This window comes from Bos grunniens, chromosome 1 (assembly GCF_055505025.1).
Source record: "Bos grunniens cultivar Pamir isolate PY7600 chromosome 1, Bosgru_T2T1.0, whole genome shotgun sequence".
Taxonomy (NCBI): Eukaryota; Metazoa; Chordata; class Mammalia; order Artiodactyla; family Bovidae; genus Bos; species Bos grunniens.
In genome coordinates, this window is record NC_141165.1 from 31603376 (window position 1) to 31627163 (window position 23788).

Consider the following 23788-nt stretch of genomic DNA (forward strand, 5'->3'; position numbering starts at 1 on the left):
GGAGTAGGATGTGTTAACCTTAAAATGGTCTTTAAAATTTTGTGACTGTTTTAAATAGTGCATGTCTTAACATATGCATTTTCTTTTTAAACATCTTGAAGTGAAGTCGCTCAGTTGTATCCAACTCTTTGTGACCCTATGGACTGTAGCCTACCAGGTTCCTCCCTTCATGGGATTCTCCAGCCAAGAGCACTGGAGTGGGTTGCCGTTTCCTTCTCCAGGGGATCTTCCCTACCCAGAGATCGAACCTGGGTCTCCCGCATTCCAGGCAGACGCTTTAACCTCTGAGCCACCAGGGAAGCCCTTTAAACATCTTGGCAAGTGTAAATGTGTGTCTTGCTGAACTTGACCTCTTCTTACTGATAAAAATTGATGATGATCTCTTAAGTGATGGCACTTTAGCAGTGGAATACTTTATATTCATACAGAAGTTATCTCAGGGCCCTTAGAATTGTTGCTTCTCTTGAGTGCAGCATAAAGAGGGAAAATTATTGTATGACTTAGTGAAGTGAGATGGATGACTATGCAAAAAGCTGCTCTAAGAAGTGCAGTGTGCGGCCACCATGGAAACATGTTATTTTTAGTTTTCAGCACTGCTACAGTGCAGTTACCTTGGTTTAAGAAGCAGAAACAAATTTAACTATTGAAATGTTCAAAGGAAATTCTGTATCCCTGATTTGGGGGAAAAAAAGGCTAAAATGATACTTAGCTTGTTTAACTATATGCTTCATTGTGTTAGCCTATAAGTCTTAAAGCTATTAATAGTTGCATTGGTGCATTGTTCATAAGAGCATTGATAATAGAGAACTGTAGTATTTGAGAGTATATTTGGTTCTAAAGATGTATGTTCACCATCACTTTTGCCCAGGGATCTGCATATACTTAAGCCCATAGATAGGCTAAATCTGGATGCCTCCTGTTTTATTTAAACACAGCCATATCCGTTCTTTTACTTGTAGTCTGTGGTTCCTCTGGTGTTAGAGCAGCAGAGTTGAGTGACTGTATGGCCTTCAAAGCCTCAATATTTACTGTCTGATCCTGTACAGGAAAAGTTTGTTAACCCTCGCTTTAGCCTGTCCTAATCCTATGCAGACATGCTAAAGTAACAGACTTCAAAGGAAAGTGAAGAGCATGAAGGTTCTTTTTCAGTGTAATAGGGTAATAGAACTGTGATGTTCTCAAGAACTTTTGAAAAAAAATGACTGTAATTTTAATTTACTTAATTTGTAAACTGAAAGTCACTGAAGTAAGTAATTTATTTGTTCCTGGAAAAGTGTTCTTCCCCATATAAGTTCTTAAAAAAATGTAACACATTTGGAGTATGTAACGCAAATCAGACTTAACACAGTTTAGCCTTCAGAATTTTACCTGAGTGGGTTTTAAAGAAATTAGTTTGTGAGCAGAAATGGTAATGGTATTTAAAATTTGTCTATAAATACTTACAAGCTAAAAAAAATTTGTATTCAGACAGAGAGACAAATTAGAAGAAATTCTGCGGGGGTTAACTCCAAGGAAAAATGATATTGGAGATGCAATGGTTTTCTGTCTTAATAATGCTGAAGCTGCTGAAGAAATCGTGGATTGCATTACTGAGTCCTTGTCCATCTTAAAGACACCCCTTCCCAAAAAGGTACAGGAATGATTTTTCTTTATGGAACATTTAATTAAGAAAAAGAGGTAATAACTGACTTCTGCTTTGATTGAAATTGGTTTCATTTTTGAATCAAGAACTTAACTGAAGAAATCTTTCCCATGTAGTTTTGTTTTCCTTCTGCCTGGGAAATGTAGGTTAATTGACACAAATTATCAACAGGTTGAAATGTAAACGAATTACAACTTTTATTCCTGCTAAAGTCATGGTTGTGGTGATACAGAATTTCTTAAAATTCTTCTTTTGGTATTCTAGATTGCCAGATTATATTTGGTTTCTGATGTTTTATACAACTCTTCAGCCAAAGTTGCCAATGCTTCCTATTATAGAAAATTGTAAGTATAGTGATGTAAGGTGATATGCCTAAAATAAAATATTTAAGGGTAAGATGCTCAGAAAAGAGTATAGTAAAACTCTTGCTCAGTTCCCAACATTTCCTTTTTGGTGTTTATTTTATGAATCAGGGAAGCTTTGAAGAACTGGCTCTGAAGGGAAATTTGGAGATATCAGCCCTAATCTTGGCTCTGCTATTCCTTTTTCTGCCTTGAACAAGTTGCTTAACTTTTCTGTTCCCTATTTTATGGAACAAAGAGGTTGGACTAGATGGCCCAAAGTAACCGAGATGTAAAATTCCTTGTTAATCAAGGGAACTAGTTCTTAAGACTCTTTGGGGGCTTTTGCAGAAGAAAAATTCAGAATAATAGTTAAAGTAATGTATTATTTGAATTTCAGTTTTGAAACAAAGTTGTGTCAGATATTTTCAGACCTCAATGCTACCTATCGTACAATTCAAGGCCATTTACAGTCTGAAAACTTTAAGGTACGTTTATTGTTTGGTTAATTTTGCCCTAGTGTTTTAAATGGGACATGGGGGCTGGGAACCACATTGGAGAGCTAAGAGTATGTACTGTAAGACGTAACTTAGGTGTTTCAGAAATTATTGGTTTAAAATTTACCACCATTTTACCTTCAGTATTGGAAAAAGTCTGAAATTTTAAAATATGTGTAGTTTTTTGGGTATCTGGTTTATTTTTAAACATTTTAATAAAATATTAGTCTTTTCACAAAAAACACTCAGAAGATCACTTGTTTTGTAGTAGTATATATAATTTGGCTGGATTAGAAATATACATTTTAGTTATGTTTAGAAAGTATATTCAGCAATTAATTTTTTTTTATAAGCTCTGAAGTTATAGACCAACGTTAAGAAAAGCCAAACAAAATACCTTACTTATAGTTAAAAAAATAGATATACTTCCATGGGCAGAACACTCATTAAGGAAATTTTTAGCTTGGGAAGATTCCCAATGACTCCACCATTTAGGGGATTCAAACAAACAACTCCATTAAAATTTTTTTATCTTAAATTTTGACCATAAGACAGAGATTATAGAAAAGTTTGAGGATGGGCCAGAGAGAGGTATTAATCGGACTCAGGAAGTATTTCATCAGACCATAAAGGAATTCAGATCAGAACTTGGCTACACTTGTATCCAGCTTTCATTAGTTTCTAGGCTAGTGTTTCCCAGAATGTGTACCATTCTGGGAGGGAACTTGAGCTTAGGTGACCAAGAGCAAGCAGTTATGATTTTTTTTATTATATTTATTCTTAGTATCTTTCCTCTTTTAATTGAGAGGTAACTGATTAAAAAAATAATTGTAATGATAAAAAAATATTGTAATGATAGTTATTTTCCTTAAGTTTTAAAAAGAATTTTTGCTTTAAAGGAAAATTGTGATGGAAATTCAGCAAATTGTGATGGTCATTATCATGAGATGATGTTTGATACATATTGTCCTGAATAATAATTCATTGTCTTTTTCCTGTTAGCAACGGGTAATGACCTGCTTTAGAGCATGGGAAGATTGGGCAATTTATCCAGAACCATTTTTGATCAAACTACAAAATATTTTCTTAGGACTTGTAAATATTATTGAAGAAAAGGAAGCAGAGGTAGGTATTCACTGTATTTGTCTGATTATCTTAAAATTTATTTCTGGGGATGCTTTGGAGGTACAGATATGATTAACATTTCTTTGTGGAAAATATGTACTGTTTACCACAAAATAGTGGATATTTGTTGCTGGAATTGTTGGAGCCCAGGAGTTGAAATTATATATAACAGGAATTCTCTGTTTTGTATCCTTATGTAAAAATTGATGACTGATGTTTTATTTGATGACATGGAAACATTTATTGTATATTAGTAGAAGAAAGAAAAAAAAAGCAAGTAATAGAGCGAAATATGCAGCACAGTTTCATTTTGTTAAACTGAAGATACCTATGTAAGTAAATACATACCTGAAAAGATGTGTACCACAGTGGTAGCAGATTCTGTTCATCACTGTTCTGGTTTGTTTATTGTTTAAGCCTCCTCAATAGTTCTTGAATCCTTCATCTTCATTTTCACCATCCTGATCCATCTATCATGTTTTCGCTTTCACTTCTACAAGATACTCCTGATTTGCTTCCCCACTTAAACCGCATGGTCCTGTTTCAGTTTGTTAATATCAATGTTTTCTCCTACCGTAGACCTTTATACATGTTCTTTCCCCTTTTTGGAACATCTCTTGTCTCAGACCCTTTAGATCTCAGTTTGAGCATAAGTTCATTGAGCCTTCTCTGACCTCTTTAGGTAGAACCTACTTACTATACATTCTAATAATACAGTGCACCTCTTTGTTGTATAAGTCATCCTACACTGTTGTGATTATCTGATTGACTGGCTCCTTCTCCACTCCCCTGCCCTCTCCGCCCCTCAAGTTCTCCTGAGCTCTGTGACAGGAGGGACTAAGGGACCAAAGCTCATTTTCACTCATTATTGTATCCTTAGACTTTAGCACGCAAAAGAACATATTACAGTCATCCTCTGTCGTCCCCTTCTTCTGCCCCCAATCCCTCCCAGCATCAGGGTCTTTTCCAATGAGTCAACTCTTCGCATGAGGTAGCCAAAGTATTGGAGTTTCAGCTTTAGCATCAGTCCTTCCAATGAATACCCAGGACTGATCTCCTTTAGAATGGACTGGTTGGATCTCCTTGCAGTCCAAGGGACTCTCAAGAGTCTTCTCCAGCACCACAGTTCAAAAGCATCAATTCTTCAGCGCTCAGCTTTCTTCACAGTCCAACTCTCACATCCATACATGACCTTGACTAGATGGACCTTTGTTGGCAAAGTAATGTCTCTGCTTTTGAATATGCTATCTAGGTTGGTCATAACTTTCCTTCCAAGGAGTAAGCATCTTTTAATTTCATGGCTGCATTCACCATCTGCAGTGATTTTGGAGCCCAAAAAAATAAAGTCTGACAACTGTTTCCACTGTTTTCCCATCTATTTCCCGTGAAGTGATGGGACCAGATGCCATGATCTTCGTTTTCTGAATGTTGAGCTTTAAGCCAACCTTTTCTCTGTCCTCTTTCACTTTCATCAAGAGGCTTTTTAGTTCCTCTTCACTTTCTGCCTTAAGGGTGGTGTCATCTGCATATCTGAGGTTATTGATATTTCTCCCAGCAATCCTTATTCCAGCTTGTGCTGCTTCCAGTCCAGCGTTTCTCATGATGTACTCTGCATATAAGTTAAATAAGTAGGGTGACAGTATACAGCCTTGCCGTACTCCTTTTCCTATTTGGAACCAGTCTGTTGTTCCATGTCCAGTTCTAACTGTTGCTTCCTGACCTGCATGCAGGTTTCTCAAGAGGCAGGTCAGGTGTTCTGGTATTCCCATCTCTTTCAGAGTTTTCCATAGTTTATTGTGATCCACACAGTCAAAGGCTTTGGCATAGTCAGTAAAGCAGAAGTAGATGTTTTTTCTGGAACTCTTTTCCTTTTTCCATGATCCAGCGGATGTTGGCAGTTTGATCTCTGGTTCCTCTGCCTTTTCTAAAACCAGCTTGAACATCTGGAAGTTCATGGTTCACGTATTGCTGAAGCCTGGCTTGGAGAATTTTGAGCATTACTTTACTAGCGTGTGAGATGAGTGCAATTGTGCAGTAGTTTGAGCATTCCTTGGTATTGCCTTTCTTTGGGATTGGAATGAAAACTGACCTTTTCCAGTCCTGTGGCCACTGCTGAGTTTTCCAAATTTGCTGGCATACTGAGTGCAGCACTTTCACAGCATCATCTCTCAGGATTTGAAATAGCTCAACTGGAATTCCATCACCTCCGCTAGCTTTGTTCGCAGTGATGCTTTCTAAGGCCCACTTGACTTCACATTCCAGGATGTCTGGCTCTAGGTGAGTGATCATACCATCGTGATTATCTTGGTCGTGAAGCTCTTTTTTGTACAATTCTGTGTATTCTTGCCACCTCTTCTTAATATCTTCTGCTTCTGTTAGGTCCATATCATTTCTGTCCTTTATCGAGCCCATATTACAATAGTACATGTTTTTATAGGATGTACCAGATGACCTTGATGGTGCCCCCATTGAGGAAGAGCTGGATGGTGCCCCTCTAGAAGATGTGGATGGAATTCCTATTGATGCTACTCCTATTGATGACCTTGATGGAGTCCCTATAAAGAGCCTTGATGATGATCTTGATGGAGTGCCTTGTAAGTTCAGACTTCAAAGTCATTAAATCTAGCTAGTAAGTTTGTTTCCAAATCTCTTCATTTCTGCACATGCTGATGTTTAAGAAGGTTATAATTTCTGAGTAAGATGTCAATTAACTTTTTTCTTTCTTTTTTGACTTTTCAGAATTCACATACCCAGCAATACATTTAAGTATGCCAAGAAAAGCGTATTCTTTCTGGTCATACTTGTTTTTTTTTTTTTTGGGCGAGATAGCCTCTTAAAATACTAGCAAGTTTTTCCTGTCTTAATTGTTGGGAAACTAGAGGCACAACCTTATGTTCAGTTGTATGCATAATCCCAAGTACTTTGTTTTAACAATTCTGTTTTTTTTTTTTTTTTTTAATATAAATCTATCTATTTTAATTCTAGGCTAATTACTTCACAATATTGTATTGGTTTTGCCATACATTGACATGAATCCGCCATGGGTGTACATGTGTTCCCCATCCTGAACCCCCCTCCCACTTTCCTCCCTATGCCCTCCCTCTGGGTCATCCCAGTGCACCAGCCCCGAGCACCCTGTATCATGCATCGAACCTGGACTGGTGATTCATTTCACATATGATAATATACATGTTTCAATGCCCTTCTCCCAAATCATCCCACCCTCTCCCTCTCCCACAGAGTCCAAAAGACTGTTCTGTATATCTGTGTCTCTTTTGCTGTCTCTTATACAGAGTTATCGTTATCATCTTTCTAAATTCCTTATATATGCGTTATTATACTGTATTGGTGTTTTTCTTTCTGGCTTATTTCACTGTGTATGATAGGCTCCAGCTTCATCCACCTCGTTAGAACTGATTCAAATGTATTCTTTTTAATGATTGAGTAATACTCCATGATGTATATGTACCACAGCTTTCTTATTCATTTGTCTGTTGATGGACATCTAGGTTGCTTCCATGTCCTGGCTATTATAAACAGTGCTGTGATGAACATTGGGGTACACGTGTCTCTTTCAATTCTGGTTTCCTTGGTGTGTATGCCCAGCGGTGGGATTGCTGGTTCATATGGCAGTTCTATTTCCAGTTTTTTAAGGAATCTCCACACTGTTCTCCATAGTGGCTGTACTAGTTTGCATTCCCACCAACAGTGTAAGAGGGTTCCCTTTTCTCCAATTCTGTTTTTATTATTCGTTTTCCTAACTTATACTTTGTTTTTCTGGCTATCTGAAATCATTTATTGAATTAAGTATACCTAATGTACCTCTTCAGTACATTTGAATTGTATGTTAAAATACTGAATAATATGAATTTTATACTTAAAAAAATAATTAGATAAAGGTACTGAAGGGTTTTTTTTTTACTTCCTCAACTTCTCCCTTTGCTTGAAGTAACCACCTGTATGTTCTGGGTGTGTGTTTTATATATACACATATATATTATTTTTACTTACATTGATATTTAAAAATTAGCCTTCAGATGCAGAGAGTTGGATTAGTCATAATCGTTATTCTTGACACTAGCATTATTAGTCCGTGTGTGACCTTATTTAGTTTTGCTTTTTAATAATATGGCGAATACTCATGAGCTCTTTAAGTCATCCTCTAGTAGTCAGAGTTGATGGCTCATTTTTCTTCCTTAGTGGATGCAACTGAAGATTCAAAGAAGAATGAGCCTATATTTAAAGTTGCCCCATCAAAATGGGAAGCTGTAGATGAATCTGAATTGGAAGCACAGGGTAAGTTAAAGTACAGTAAATGCAAATCTTTAGAAAATTCAGTACTTAAAATTTTACTGAACATTGGTGTGTGTGTGTGTAGGTGTAGTTTTCCTTTTGTGTTTTATAACATGTTGAAACATGTTATAACCTTAAGACCCAGTATTACCCTATTTTATATTTCTAGTGGCTAAGTTTTCAGTGTAGTTGCTGTTACAGTTTTCTTAGGTGCTTCAGTTTGGATGCTTGGAGTAATCAGAAATCATTGAAAACCTTTCAGGTTGAGCCAATCAGTAGAAAATGTAGGTGGGATGCCTATTTGGAAATTTAGAGGTCAGTTTCAGAAAATCGAAATCACTGTGTCTCTTATAGTGATTGATTTATTAGATGCAGTTTAGACCTGCCTTTCATACTTGCTTGGACATGTATCCTAGTGTAATTGTTAATTTAGTGTTTTGTAGGTTCTAATGAAACAAATCTTAGCATCTAACACAGAAACAAGGAGGACAGTGCTATTTGTTACTTCCTGAATTGGAATAAAATTATAGTGTAGGTGTGAGGAAGGAAATAGATTTAGTACATGGAAATGGCTATTCAAAGAAAAGATAAATGTAGATAACTTCTATAATATAAGCTTTCAGTTCTAAAGCTAGGCTTCTACTGTGCTGCTGCAAAAATGCTAATTTACCTTATGGAATTACATCCTGTTTTTCCTTCTATTTAGCTGTAACAACTTCTAAATGGGAGTTATTTGACCAGCATGAAGAATCAGAAGAAGAAGAAAATCAAAAGTAAGAATCTAGGTTTAGAATATATTCAGTTTCTTATTGCATATACACTCTCTTTTTCATTAAGAGATGTACTTGAATAATAGGGAAGAGGAAAACTTAACTCTTAAAAAACTTGTTTTAAGAGGATCATTTTTAGTTCTTCATTGTTTTTCTAGTGAGTAAAGAGCTTTTACTTTCTGGTTTTGATGCATCTGGTTTCACTTTGCTTTTGAGTTTATTTTTCTGTGCTAGGTTATACATTCTCACATTGTAGTTACTAAATGGTCAACTGCGTTTGTTTTAAATCTTTATTCTTTCGGCTCCACAAAATGGTGATTTTTAAAATGTGAATGGGGAGGTTATGCTCATTGCTAAGAAAAATAATGCATTCTGACCATTCTTTTTGTTATTTAAATGTACACACTCCAGAAGAACTAAGAAAAGATAAAAGAAAAAACCACTTACCTTCGTCATATAGAAAATTTATTATAATTTTCAGTTTTGCTGGTTAGCACTGAATGCAATAGGAATTCCTGCTCCCAAATTCTGCAAGTTTATGTTGGTAGTTTTTTTGGTAACACTGGGCACCTTTTAAAATCAATGCAAAGGAAGTTAATTATTTTTTTAATAGGGAAAGAGAAGGCATCAAGAACACAAAGCAGAGGTTTATGGGGTTTTGTTTGTTTGTTTGTTTTCAAATGGAAGAGTAAACAAAAGGAAAAGTCCCTTTGTGTCCCAGCACAATTTGAGCATTTGTATGGATCTAATAAATGTGTATTATTAGCATTTAAATTTAAGGAAATATGATAAGCATTTGTGGAAACAGTTTGATATGATGAAGAAAACTTGTCTGCAGTGGTGTCTTCGCAGAAACAGTGTGATCAGAACATGTCAGCAATGATTATGACAACATATTTGTAAAATATAGATGCTGTTGGCTGTCAGAAATACCTGACTGAGTCTGTTTAGAAGTAGAGGAATTGAAAACAGTACAACTTGTTTTCATCTTTACGTCTGCAATCCCATGATTAGTTAACATCTCTCACTGTGATAGGATCACTGCTTTTTAAAATGAATACCTGTTCTTATAAAATAATTAATTTAAGGAAAATAAAGGGTAGAAAAGCCTTTGCAGAACTCAAGTATTGTTCAAGTGGTATTGTTTCTAAGCATACTAATTTTTTGCAGTGAGTTTGTTATTTATGTTAATGTTTGAAATGCGTATGCATTTGTATTGATGGTAATCATACATTCATACAGGGAAGCACGGATCACTACGAGTATAATATATATTTTTTACTTTTCCTAAGAGTTCCAAATAAGTCTTAATAACAAAAGTAACTTTATGAAAGTGAAAAATAGGGAAAAAATACTTAAAATTCTGTTTTCCGTTTCTTGAAATTTTCTTGCGCCTCACTACTGCTCTCTAGTGGCTGAGTCCAAAAATACCTTTTTACCAAGAAGCTGCTCTTGACAAGTAATTATTGTATTTGTGGCAGAAGACTGGTTTAAATATATGTATGTATATATCACTAGTAGTTTGCAGAAAAGTTCAAAATAGTAATTTAATTTCATTTGTAATGAATTCTTTATGGGTTTAGAGTCTTGAATTTCCATTTCTTTAAAAGTAAAAGACAAGTTGGGTGTGAGACCTGAACCTAGAACTGGTAAATAAGAGCTAAAGTCAAAGCCATTTAGAACAGATTGCTCAAGCCTTAGAAAATTTAAATGATAACTGTAAAGTGTGTATATTTTTTAAATCATCATCTGTAGTGTAGTTCATTTTAAAAGTCTTAAGTAATATGATTAGTATTTAGTTTCTAGTTCCCTAGATTCTTCCTCTGTATAAAAATATGCATAAATTTAAAGCATAAATTATATAATGTTTTACATACTATTCTGTGACCCACATTGTTTTTTTTTTATTGAACTATCATGGGTGTTGTTATTTCATGTCAGTCCCTATGTTTATCTGCTTGTATTCATCTTGGTTGAAAGCAGGTATTCAGATAAGTGTGCAAGGAAGTTTATCAAGGAATATTTAGAATTGCAAAAAAATTTGTTTTGAATTTTTTTGAGTTTGTCAATAACAGACAATTGGTTAAGCACTCTTCACTTCATACGTCACACAATTTCATTAACTGTTTTGCATCTTTACTGACTGGCTCTTTCCAGAATAATCCTTCAGTAAACATCTGTTTTTACACACACACACACACACACACAGTTTAACCACTTAAAAGCATGTGAGGCACTTGTAGAACTATTTTGTACCATAAGACAAGAAATTCTTGTGTTCTGAAAAATTAGCTAAGAACTGTGTTTAAAAGTGAGTGAAGTTGCTCAGTCGTGTCCAACTCTGTGACCCCATGGACTGTAGCCTATCAGGCTCCTCCATCCATGGGATTTTCCAGGCAAGAGTGCTGGAGTGGATTGCCATTTCCTTCTCCCAAGTTTCTGACAAATTAAGAAGAAATATTATGTAAATTTTAGTTCAGAAAAGTTTTTTTTTTTTTTTTAAATCTTGGATTTTGACTTTTTTCTGTTTTTCTTCCTCACCTAAGTATTGTATTGAGTTATGCCTATATGTGCTACTAATGATTTGTGGCGCTCTGAGAGTATAAAGTTTGAAAGTATTTTATTAGTATTCTGCAGATGAGAAATTAAAAGGCAAACAGTATATTCTCTCTTTATTGTTATCTACTTTGCTTAAAATTTTCTCAGTGTGTGTCTTATCAGGTTCTAAAATAATTAAAATTTTATTTGGGATAAATATGGTTATAATTGTTTTTATATTGTTACAAATAGTTGTAAATATATACTAAAAGACTCCTTATTCATGGTAGAGTGTTAGTATCCAAATACCAACATATAAGGGCTTATTGGGTTCAAATACTAAAGAGAAAATAACATTTTCTAGGGTATGCTGGTAATCATGTTCATATCACCATATTTTTTTATGAGGAATTTTGTTTCAGTATACATAAACATTTCTGAATTAGTTTGTACATGGAACACTTGTTTTGCTCAAATTTAAAATTTAACACTCACAAAGCCTAGTCTTGGAGCATACGACTTTTTTCTTTTTTTTAAAGTCACTTCATTTTTTGTATTTGAAGAACATTGAAGAAGACTTGTTAATCCTATTCTGGCCATGATGAGTAGCTTGTCATAGTTGCTTGTCTGTTTCCACTAGATTGCTTCTGGAAGACAGGAGAATTTTTCTTCCTTGTATCCCTTAGCTGTGGTAGTTAGTTTTTCATTTTCTTTTAATTTTACATACCAATCCAACTTTCATAATCAACTATGACATGAAGTAATATGTGCTAATATTTAAAATTAATATATTGTTTTATTCTTAGGGTTATATGTTAATTATTAATAGATAAGGCCTTTGCTGCTGTGTTGATTATTTCATAGAAACTGACTGAAACTCTTGTATTTTCTAGTTTATAGACTCTGCTGAAGGAAGGGTAAACATCTGGCTTTTTAAACGTTAACCATCATAAAATTACTGAACTACAAAGAATACGAAATCATTGATTGATTATTCATTTCATTTAACTGCTGCATCAAAGGTTTCTGGCAGAAAAAAAGCATAAAAATAACATAAGCTATTTTTAAAAGCGTGATTATGTTGAAGCACAAATTTTTTCTGTGGAGGAAACATAAGAGTTTTATAAAATTGTCTATTATTTTGTACAGAATGTTTTAATGATGATTGTCCTCTTAGTTTTGTTAACATTACTTAAGCTCTAAGGCAATGAAAAATCAAAAAGGCCAAGACTCTAAAATGTAACTTTTATTTTCCTTGTTGCCTTGACATACAATGTATTCTGTTTACTTCCAAAGTCAAGAAGAAGAAAGTGAAGATGAAGAAGATACTCAGAGTTCCAAATCTGAAGAACATCATTTGTACTCTAATCCAATCAAAGAAGAAATGACTGAGTCCAAGTTCTCTAAGTACTCTGAAATGAGTGAGGAAAAACGAGCTAAACTCCGTGAAATCGAGGTTAGTATTGCATTGAAGTTTAAACTACACTGTACCTTCTTCCACCTTCTCCACCAAACTGTGCTTCTCTCAGCATCACACCTTGGTCCATACTGTTCCCTCTCTGTCTGGAACCTTCATACCTGCTATCTTCCTTCAGGCCTCTTAGTTCAAGCACCTCTTCTGTCTTGGTACCCTTTTCTTAACCTTCTGGCTTTGCTTACTTCTCCATATTAGTCTGTTATGATTTTACATGTATTGTGTTGTGTATATTTATGTTTTTTTCCCTTGCTTGCTTGTTTAATGTCTGTATTCCCCTCTAGGCTGTGATTTCTGTGAGGATAAGGGACCCTTCACATGTCTGTCGTCTGTTGACGATCATATCTTCAGTGCCTAGCACATAGGAGACCATCTGCAGATACTGATGTAATAGATTATATCTCACCTTATGAGACCCATCATATTAGAGCATACATAGTATGTAATAAACGTGAAATCTTTTCTGGCACATTCAAGTTATGTATACATCACTCAAAATTTTTAAGTGTCTGCACAAGTGATGGGGAGAGAGTAGACATTGGGGCTTAACCATAAGAAGGAAGAGTCCAAACTCTCAAGACTTCTCTGTCTCCATGCCCTTCCATTTTGTGATGTCTTTTAAAAATTTCCAAAGGTATTCAGACATGTCAGTGAGGGGAGGGTTTTGTAATGGGAGCCTTTCTTATTTCTTGCCCCCAGATGATGAAACATTCCCAGTAGATGTTAGCAATAGTGTAGCAGTCAGTCCTTAATCTCAAAAGTGTACATGAGAGTGAATTGTAACACTTTGTCCATTCATTTAACAGTATTTTATATACTTACTGTGTATCTGTGCTTTTCCTTTATTAACTTGTAATACCTTCCATGTTGTAATTTTATTTTTATTTATTTATGTATTTTTCGTTGCGCTGGGTCTTTGTTGCTGCATGGACTTTGTCCAGTGGTGGTGCACGGGCTTCTCCTTGCCGTGGCCTCTCTTTTTGAGAAGCAGCACAGGCTGTCAGCGTGCAGGCTTCAGTAGTTGCAGCACATGCATTCAGAGTACAGGCTCAATAGTTGTGGTGCACAGGCTTAGTTGCTCCTGCATTGAACCTATGTCTCCTGCATTGGTGGGTGGATTCTTTACCACTGAGCCACTAGGGAAGACCATACCTTACCATATTAATTACCAGTTTGCATTTCTCCGCCACCTGCTATTGGGCTGGTACAAGTTCTTGCCCACCTCTTTCTCAGATATCTATTACCAAGCCGAAAACTAGAGAAAGCATTCATTTTGTTTCAGCCTTACACAGAATCAGTATGATGTCAGTTACAAGTAGGATTTTCAGAATTAGTAAGTTGATTTATTTTTCCTGAGATATATACATTCTTTATAAAATTTTCAGGAAAATAAGATGTGTTATCTCAGTGAATGCACTCACCTGTGGACCTTTTTCAAGCTGCTCATGACCCTTCTTAACTTTCAGAACTCCTCCCAGTCTTACTGAACTCTGCCTCACTGACCTGATAGAAGTACTGGAGTAGAAACAAAGACTGAGGTCAATTAAAAAAAAATGTATTTTCTTGATAATTGAACTGTCTTCTTACAAATACCAAAATAGACTAATTCTTAGTGTTCTGTTTTTCTCTTGATTTGAAAGAGAGCCATGTGATTTTAACTTTTTGGTTAATTTGGATGATTCTACACTGTATATGTATGTATATGTACTGTACATGCATGTACATACACCAACACACCTGTATATGTATATATATATATTTTTTTCTTTCCCCCTATTTTATATGCTCTTTGATAATCTGGCTTCTCTTTGCTACTCAGTGATTGTCTTTCTTGTTCTTATAGTGGCCACCCTCTCACAATTTACTTAACTCTTTGGGGATTTGGATGGTGAGCCAAAAATCTGATTTTAAAATGTAGCTCTTGGCTTTGTTTTAAAATTATCTATTCTTTTCCTTTATTTACTCTGAGATTTAGTCATGTGGAGTAAGGGTCCACAACTGGTGGCCAGTTTGAGCTAGAACTCAGGGCTCATGAGCTTTATTCATGTACTGTCCCTTCTCTGCCCCTAAATTCGAATGTCAGTTTCTGAATTTAGAATTCAGTGAATACCTTTTTATTGGTGCTCCCTTAAATGAAGAATAAAATTCTAGTTAGTTTTATTATATACTACAATATATATAGTATGTGTATAAGAAAGTGAAAAAGTGGAAGTGTTAGTTGCTCAGGCACGTCCAACTCTTTGCCACCCTATGGACTGTAGCCTGCCAGGCTCCTCTGTCCATGGAATTCTCCAGGCAGGAGTATTGGAGTGGGTAGCCTCCAGGGGATCTTCCCTACCCAAGGATTGAACCCACATCTCCTGCTTGGCAGGCAGACTCTTTACCACCTTAGCAGTTTTTCTTTTTAAAAGCCTTTCTCGTCCCTAAATGTATTGTAACAAAGATGTCTATAGCTGAACCTTTTTTATCATGGAATTAATAAAAACCAAAGATTTATGTTATAAAATATTGACGTTTTCTGCAGAGCACTTAGAAAATACGCAGTCATGTGATCTTACAGTGTTTACTGGAAGCAAGTTTGTAATCTTTCAGATTTCTGCTTAGAACAGTGCCTGGGCTGGAGTTATTGGAAGAGAGGAGCACTAGGTGGGGAGCCAGGTGAAGGGTCTTCTTTGTTACTGAAGTAGAAAATCCCTTTTCTGCCCTGACCCCTGAGGAAGGAGTGAATAGTTGAAGGGAAAGGTGATATACTTGAGATGGCCAGCAAACCATTGCACGGGCTATTCTCTTTTGAGTTGGGAACCTTTGTGGCATGTTTTCTTGGGCACCCTGGACTTGTGCTCGTGCCTGAGTTAGGCCACATCAGCAGGATCTGTAACTAGGGATTTTATAGTGATTTTTCAAAAGGTACTGTAGGGATCCCTTTCACGTGAGTAACATTCAGGTTGTTTGACTCTTGCTTGCTTAACTTTTAAACTGATTTGCCACAAATACATTCTCTGGAACAGCCGTTTTAGTTATGGGAGGCTTCACACAGTGATGAACTTGAAAACTTGCCCCCCTCCCCAAGCCCCCACCCTCTTTTACCTTACATCTTACTATCTTTTTAAATGTAGTTGTTAACACACACACACACAAAATGCAAGTACTTTTTAATAGTTTTAAGGAAAGAGAAGAGAACCTCAAAGCTCTGATTATAAATGATCCTGATAATAGAAGTAGAATTAGGTAGAAAAGGGGCAAAAATCTGGAAACTTAATGTTCATGAAGTAAAACATGATGAAAATACCACTTTGAGTGGAAGTTATGGCTTGTTTCCAGTCTGCTGGAAAGTCTCATTTGTAGTGAAGGAAAAAACTAAAACAAGTGAGGTCTTGTTTTTTTAAATACAAGTAAAATAGTAGCATTTAGTCCATTTACAGGGCATAACTGTGAAATAGGTAAAGAAGTTTGCATCTGTAATAATTGCGTCAGATAAGTGTGTTCCCTCTCACTGCCTAAAGTGAAACAAGATTTTACAGGTTTGGGACTGCAGTCCTGTGGTACCATCCAGGATCATCTAAATCCTCATGCCTAACTGTATATTTGACTTCCCTTAGTTCACTCACAGTCACAGTGCACACACACACACACACGTAAAATCAGCTAGCAATCTCTTGATAAACTGGAGGTGGTCTACATTCCTTTGCAAATAATGCTGTAGTGAATACTTTTGTACAAAAAACTTTGTTCATATATGAATAAATTACAGGAAATGGGAATTTTTCTGTTTTCTTTTAAATCACTGTATACTTAGTGTCTTTAAAAGTACGTTTTGAATATGGTTTAACCTTTTCTGGATGTCTTGATGCTGAGTGATTAGACTCTCCTGTAAACAGAGTGAAATTTCACTTCAAGCTATAGCTTTATGAGCTATAACCAGAATGCTGCTCTCTTTGATTGTTTTAATAGTTGTTTATCCCCTGTGTTCTGCTGACTGTCTTACCTTGCTGGAAGTTACGCTTACCTTTAACCTTTCTAATTTGGGGTCAGTTCAGTTTAGTCGCTCAGTCGTGTCTGACTCTTTGTGACACTATGAATCGCAGCACGCCAGGCCTCCCTGTCCATCACCAACTGCCGGAGTTTACCCAGACTCATGTCCATCCAGTCGGTGATGCCATCCAGCTATCTCATCCTCTGTCATCCCCTTCTCCTCCTGTCCCCAGTCCCTCCCAGCAGCAGGGTCTTTTCCAGTGAGTCAACTCTTCGCACGAGGTGGCCAAAGTATTGGAGTAAGTTGGGGTACCAGATACCAAATTCATTCTCATTATGTCAAAGAATAGGTACATTCTCAAGGGCATGAGGCACAGGTCTTGGTTTTCAAGTCATCTTGTGGGGCTGTGCAGAGAGCACATGGGCCTGTGCCTGATCACTTGAATTCTGCAGTTGGGCTTATCTCACAAGTGGTCTTCAGATTAGGGAGTTATATACACTGATGTTATGTTTTGACTGAATCCTAATAAGTTACTGTATGTTTTTATGTTTTATGTTGCTATTTTTGTTTTCCCTTCTTATACATGTTTCAAAGAAGAAAATATTTTTTTAAAGGAGCAAAGTACTGCTTGAGAAGCTATAATGATTAAAAAGATTTATTTTAAAAATGTCTTATTTCACAGCTCAAAGTTATGAAGTTTCAAGATGAATTGGAATCTGGAAAAAGACCTAAAAAAGCAGGCCAGAGCTTTCAGGAACAAGTAGAACACTACAGAGATAAACTTCTTCAGCGAGTAAGGAATAAGTATACGCAATTATGCATTTTTCAGTTATTTGTTTGACTGCCTATAATATTGATATATTGGTGTATTTAAGGAAGAGAATATTTCAAATTATATCCTTTATATAAATGCTGAATACTGATAAATAGGAACTTTTGGAATTTGATGTTTTATAGTTAGTTCAGCTTGGAAAACAGTTTCAGAACAACACCATGCTCTTTTATTCTGGATCCTTGTGGAGCATAACATCCTGTTAAGGACGTACTTTCAGAACTGGAAGGTACTATAGAAAGAGTCACATTTGTGACCAACAACCCTAAGTAGTGGCACAGAGACAGAGATGGAGTTAGGACTACTCTTACATTTTGTCCAAGGAGGAACAGCAAGGGGTAGAATACCTCATCTGTGAATTCTAAGCTTTTGAGGGACCTTGTATTCTTATACATCAAAAGATATGTAGGGATATACAGGGAATTTTAACACAAGAAGCCCACAGGATAGTTGTTGAAAGAACCTAGGAATTTTATTGATTGGTACTGTTATTAATTTTTACCTACATCTTGACTGTCATTACAAAAAAGGATGATTGAGAGAAATAGCAACAAGTAGAAGGGAGCTTAGAGTCATCCAAAGCTCTTCACGTTGATGGGAGCAGTGGTGTGGTAAAGCAGCTGTGGTGCCGCACAGCGTGTGGACTCCTGCTGCTGCTCTGCTCTGCATGCCTGGGCACATCACTGAAACCTGCTTTTACTCAGTGAAGCTGGGTTAATGGTCCAGTTTTTGCAGGATTGTGAATTAGATAATTGTGTATGTATGTGTTAAGTTACTTCAGCTGTGTCTGACTCTGTGATCCCATGGAGTATAGCCCAACCAGGCTCCTCTGTCCATGGGGATTCTCCAGGCAAAAATACTGGAGTGGGTTGCCATGCCTTACTCAGGGGGATCTTCTTGACCCAGGGTTTGAACCTGCATCTTTTGTGTCCTGCATTGGCAGGCAGATTTTTTACCGTTAGCACCACACACGCAAAGAATTAAATAATAGTTAACATTAATTTTTTATTATTAAAGTGTTTAAAATATCATAAGTAAACTGTAGTCTGATTCCTGTGAAGTATCAATCAGAAAAATGTAACCTGCAGATCACCAGAGGAAGTTGGTCTCTTCAACATCACTTTGTAAATTTGTCCTCAGTAGTTGTATTTGGAAAAAAGATACATGAGATTAAAAAAAAAAAAGATGTTATATATCTGAACCCTGTTGAGTCCCTTTGGGGATGGTGGCAAGTGTTTGATTTGCATGGAAGACTGCACCTTGAGGTGCCACATTATTACCATTTTAGTCTCCTTGCCCTCCATGGTTATAATTGGAAGAAAGAACGTGTTTTTTTGAAGGCATAGGCCAGGGGTCAGCAGACTATAACCATCACTTCATTTTTGTTAATAAACTTACTAGAACACAGCCATCCCCCTTCAGTTATTATATATGTATTATCTGTAGTAGCTTTTGGACTACGGTTATAAAGTTGACAGACTGTAGCCCACAAAGCAGAAAATATTTACTACTTGGCCCTTTACAGAAAACATTTGCCAACATCTGGTATGGGCTTTGTATCAGGTATTGGTTACCTTTCTTGATGCATACAAATCATAGAGAAATTTAATTGTTTTGTTTTTTAATTCTTGTTTTTGAAGAGCTCAGTTGGCTTTGTGGGTTCATTGTTGGTAGCCACTCCCTTAATTATCAATAGCAGTCATAATTTTAAGTGAGAAGTGGCAGTTGTAGCAGTTGGGGATAAGCAAATAAGTAATTTTTCTGGTTTATGCAATTATGTAGTCAATTTGTACTTTTATATTAGGACTTATAATTTGTACTTTTATAAATTTCCAATATGATTGATACTTGTTTCCCACTATTAATACTAAGACTTTTTGCTAGACATTTATTGTGAATAAATCTTTCTCCTTTTTAGTATATTACTTTAATAAGTGCTTTCCTTTGATTAAGTCAACTTGCTGTGCAATTAGAATCACTATTGACAGTTTTATTGTAGTCTTAGATGGAAAGGTCATCATATTGTTTTTCCAATTTGTTTAAGTGAAGGGACAGCACTCTTTAAGAGCCCTGACTCTAGAGCTTTGGCTCAGATCCTGACTTCATTCCTGTTTGACCTTAGGCATGGCACTGAGCCTTTATAAGGCTCATTTTTCATGTTTTGAATAAGGATAATACTATTCATAGGCATGTTTTGAAGAATTACATGCAGTGGTATATGGAAAGTTGTTCATTAATTGCTTGGCCTATGGTAGGCATTCAGAAAATACTCAGCCACTGTTGCTGGTATCATTATTAATCCAGTATAAGTAGAGAAGTAGAAGAAATGACTGGCTTTCCGGAAGAGTAGGTATACTTTGAGTAGTAATTTTATAAATAGTTAACTAGAAGGGAAAATATTACTACATAAATGAGATTAACCAGATTGGTGTTTTTTAATGACTAAATATTTCTTTGAAAAAAAAAAAAAAACAGGAGAAAGAGAAGGAATTAGAAAGAGAGCGAGAAAGAGATAAGAAGGATAAAGAAAAACTGGAATCTCGATCCAAAGACAAGAAGGAGAAAGATGAATGTACTCCAACAAGGAAAGAAAGGTATAACATTTCTCATTTAATGCCTATGCTGGCTCTAGGATTTGGAATCGTGTTTCATTTTGTAATATTTTCATCACTGGAACCAACAGATTGGAAAAGGTTTTTTTGTGTGTATGATAAACGTGTTTGGGTTCTGCCTGCAGAAGGCAGAATTAGCTGAGCAAAGGGGCATTTGGCACTTGGCTTAGTTACCTGGGACATACATCCCTTGACATGGTTTATAAGGTACCTTAGCCTTAGTTCAGGGCAAGAATTCAGTTACAGTATTAGGTATCGAACCTAAGGCTTAAATAACTAAGCAGCTTGCTAGATCTTACCTCCAATATAAGCTTTTCTTTTGTGCTGAGGCTGCTACCTGTAAACTTGAGTCTCCCAGTCCTGTTTGTTAAGGGAAATTGTGTACTTAGGCTGTAGGGACTTGGTCCTCACTTTTAAGTCTTCATTCTAATCAAAATCATTTCTCTTGTAGTTTTTATTTCTTACTTTCACAGTTCCTAAATCTCTGATTAGTAGAGAAAGTTGCTTTAGAATTGAGATTTTCCTAATAAAAACCAAGCAAATGCAAATTAAAAAATTTTGACTTAGTCACTCTTCATATAGTTACAAGATCACATGGTTATACTAATTGGTAAAGTAGTAAATCTATCACTTTTTTGTCATTTATTATTATCTTGATATAAGAGTTCTAGAAAAGTTACAAGAATGCTATAAAGAATTTCCAGATACCTTTCACCTTCATTCCCGCAGTGTTAAAAGTATTTCTCCTTTTGCTTTATTTTCTTCTTCCTCTTCCTTTCTCCCTTTAACCCCAATCATTTAAGAATAACTTGCTTACATGATGCCCCATTTACATACTTAACCACAGTAAAAGTTTCCAGATTGAACAAAAAGAAAAAATTTTCAAGAGCAAGAAATTAACATTAAAAAAACCACTATTATCTAATCAGAGACCTTGATGGAATTTTGTCCATTGTTCCAATAATCTCTCTTAGAGCAGAGAAAAATCCAGTTTAGTTGAATTCAGTTTTTGTGTCGATCAGCCTATCTTTAAGACTTTTTTGTTCTAAGTATAAAAAGGCTTTGAATGTTGTTAGAAAATAACATTAGTAAGGTTAGTGAAAATAAAGATAGTGTAAACTGATAGGAATTAAAAGCTAATTTAGTAGAAGGAAAATGATATACCTGATCCTTTGCTCACTTACGGGATGTTTTGGGGGCTTTGTTCCATAGGAAAAGGCGACACAGTACGTCCCCTAGCCCATCTCGCAGTAGCAGTGGTAGACGAGTGAAATCCCCATCACCAAAATCGGAGCGATCAGAGCGTTCAGAAAGATCTCATAAAGAGAGCTCACGGTCCAGGTCATCTCACAAAGATTCTCCTAGAGATGTTAGCAAAAAGGCCAAAAGGTAAACACAAGTCATTTTTTTGTAATATTTCAAATGCCAGTTTCCTTGTCATTCCACCAGCTTTTGAAAATAATTTGTTTGGCAGCCATTTTTGAAAGGATTTTAGAAAACCAAACAGATATACTTTCATTTTAGATTCTTCCTTTCCATCTCCCCACCCCAGTCTACTCATGACTAAAGCACAAGAAAGCTTCCAACACGTAAAGACCAGCCAGGAATTTTAAGCATCAGTTTTCTGTGGAGTAGGAGTAGCTGCTTTTCTTTCCTTTCTGTTCTTTAGTTTCTATGGAATAGTCTTTGGTTTTTGTCAAGGCTGAAAGAAAAATACATGTTCCCTCCCCACCCAGCAGTAATCTTATTAGCAAGTTCTTGGGTAGACTTGTGGACATAAATACCATGGACTATTTCTTCAGCATTTAATTTAGTGTGTTCTATACCTTTTTCCTCCAAGTTCCAGAAAGGTGATTTAGAAGTGTTTTGTTTATAGAGTTTTCCTGAGAGCTGAAACTGCTTTTTATCCTAAAATGTTTTTATTGTAGCCATTTTTTAGTAAAATTTTTCTATAACAGATAACTCTTTTTTCTGAATGGTACTTGTGCATATATTATATATATATATACATTCATGAAAATTATATAATTATTTGTTTTGGTAATTTTAATGCATAGCACTTACAGAGTGCTGTCTTTCCCTTGAAATTGCAGTAGTTGGTGCTTTTCCTGAAGATAGGCTGCAAAGCCACTGTGTTCAAAAGTTTTGTGAATGATGTTGGATGCCATTTTGAACTTTGGCTTATATAATCTGGGGAGCTGTTAAAATGCAGATTTCGACAGTTTGAGTCAGTAGAGCAGTGGTAGGGCTCGGGAGTCTGTCTTGCCATGCCTGCTACCGGTGATCACTGATGTGGTGCATAGGAAGTACAAAATGTGTGTGTGTGAGAGTGTGTGCATACAGTAGGCACAGTATAAATCTGGAAAGTTTACAGCCTTTTTTATTTCAGTGACTTTCATTGTGCCCTGTTAAAGATCATTTTAGATAATTTAAGTATAATTTGTTTTGATCACGTGAGTACTTTGGTTAAATTGTTTTTGTTTGTTTCCTCAGATCTCCATCTGGTTCAAGGACACCTAAAAGATCTAGGCGATCACGGTCTAGATCCCCTAAAAAATCAGGGAAGAAATCCAGATCCCAGTCCCGATCTCCACACAGGTCTCATAAAAAGTCAAAGAAAAACAAACACTGACATAAATTTTTAAGATGCTGTCACTTATTGGAAATGCGATTTTGTTTTGTGCCTGAATGGTCTGTTTTTTTAAAAAAACGAAAAACAAAAAATCTAATGAAAGAGCATTCCTGGGGTTTTTATTTGTTTGTGAATGCATGTGTAAACTCATAAGTAACTGCATCTGTAGACCTGTTGTTGTTTTATATTGTATAAATTACTTTTGTTGTGGCTGTTTCTCAAGATGAAATTTTTATTGTGCTAATGAATTTCATCAGAAATGTGTATAATGGATCTGCTGGCAGTAGTAGTATTTTGTTTTAGGATGTTGTGACTTAGAAAAAATAATACAGATGTCTTCCCCCCTTTTGTAGCTTTGACAATTTGAATTAGATTTCAAATAAAATCTGAACAGAAAACTTAAATGTTGTTTTTTTGCCCTGTTGATGACATCAAGTCCCTTAAAATCCTGCTAAGTGAGTTTAGCACTTCCGTTGTGTTTCTTACACCTAATGCACTTTACAAGCTTCACTCTTCAAGTAGCTAAAGTTTTGTATTTGCTAAGATGACTGTCAAAATTGAGGGACCCAAGACTCATATTTGGTAGGCTTGCCAACCAATTTCTTGGGTAATGTTCCCTTAGGTAATACTAGTACCCAGAGATCAAGAGACTAGGCAGATATGCGTGGTCTTTTGTTAATGGTATGCCTGGCTAAAATCTCTTTTTTCAAAGAAGCAATATGATTTCAGTACACTTAACCCATGTCCTGAACAACTACTTATTGGGGAAAAATTAAACTTCCATCTTTTGATTTAATTTTCTATCATTAGAAAAATGTATTTAAAAGAATTTAACAGTAATTGGCCATAGAATTTTTTTTATGAAGGTTGCCCTTTTATAGCCCTCCTTAGTCTCTCTTTCAAACACTGGTATCAGAATATTTCTACAAGGTTCTGTTTAAAGCACCTTCATTGGTTTTTTGTTTTTAAAGGGTTTAGTTTTAGGTTTAGCTTTTAAGTAGAATTTTAAAATGATATAAATTTTTATGAAACATAACACCCAATGGTTTGTAAATTAAA

At 35.8% G+C, this 23788-nt stretch overlaps 1 protein-coding gene across 9 annotated transcripts in view; it reads left to right on the forward strand.

Annotated features, from left to right (window-relative positions):
- Positions 1 to 23133, forward strand: part of U2SURP (U2 snRNP associated SURP domain containing) — a 49586-nt gene extending 26453 nt beyond the window's left edge. For 7 of the 9 annotated variants that reach the window (XM_086384402.1, XM_086384487.1, XM_086384232.1 and 4 more), the window contains 12 exons: positions 1468 to 1630; positions 1907 to 1986; positions 2384 to 2471; positions 3483 to 3605; positions 6043 to 6199; positions 7806 to 7901; positions 8605 to 8671; positions 12503 to 12662; positions 17336 to 17446; positions 19961 to 20079; positions 21310 to 21486; positions 22591 to 23133. In XM_086384402.1, the coding sequence (XP_086240528.1) occupies positions 1468 to 1630; positions 1907 to 1986; positions 2384 to 2471; positions 3483 to 3605; positions 6043 to 6199; positions 7806 to 7901; positions 8605 to 8671; positions 12503 to 12662; positions 17336 to 17446; positions 19961 to 20079; positions 21310 to 21486; positions 22591 to 22729 (1480 nt within the window). In that variant the 3' untranslated portion in view covers positions 22730 to 23133. The remainder of the gene's footprint in view (positions 1 to 1467; positions 1631 to 1906; positions 1987 to 2383; positions 2472 to 3482; positions 3606 to 6042; positions 6200 to 7805; positions 7902 to 8604; positions 8672 to 12502; positions 12663 to 17335; positions 17447 to 19960; positions 20080 to 21309; positions 21487 to 22590) is intronic. The other 2 variants (XM_086384550.1, XM_086384635.1) reach the window with 1 other exon arrangement.
- The last annotated feature ends 655 nt before the right edge of the window (positions 23134 to 23788 follow it).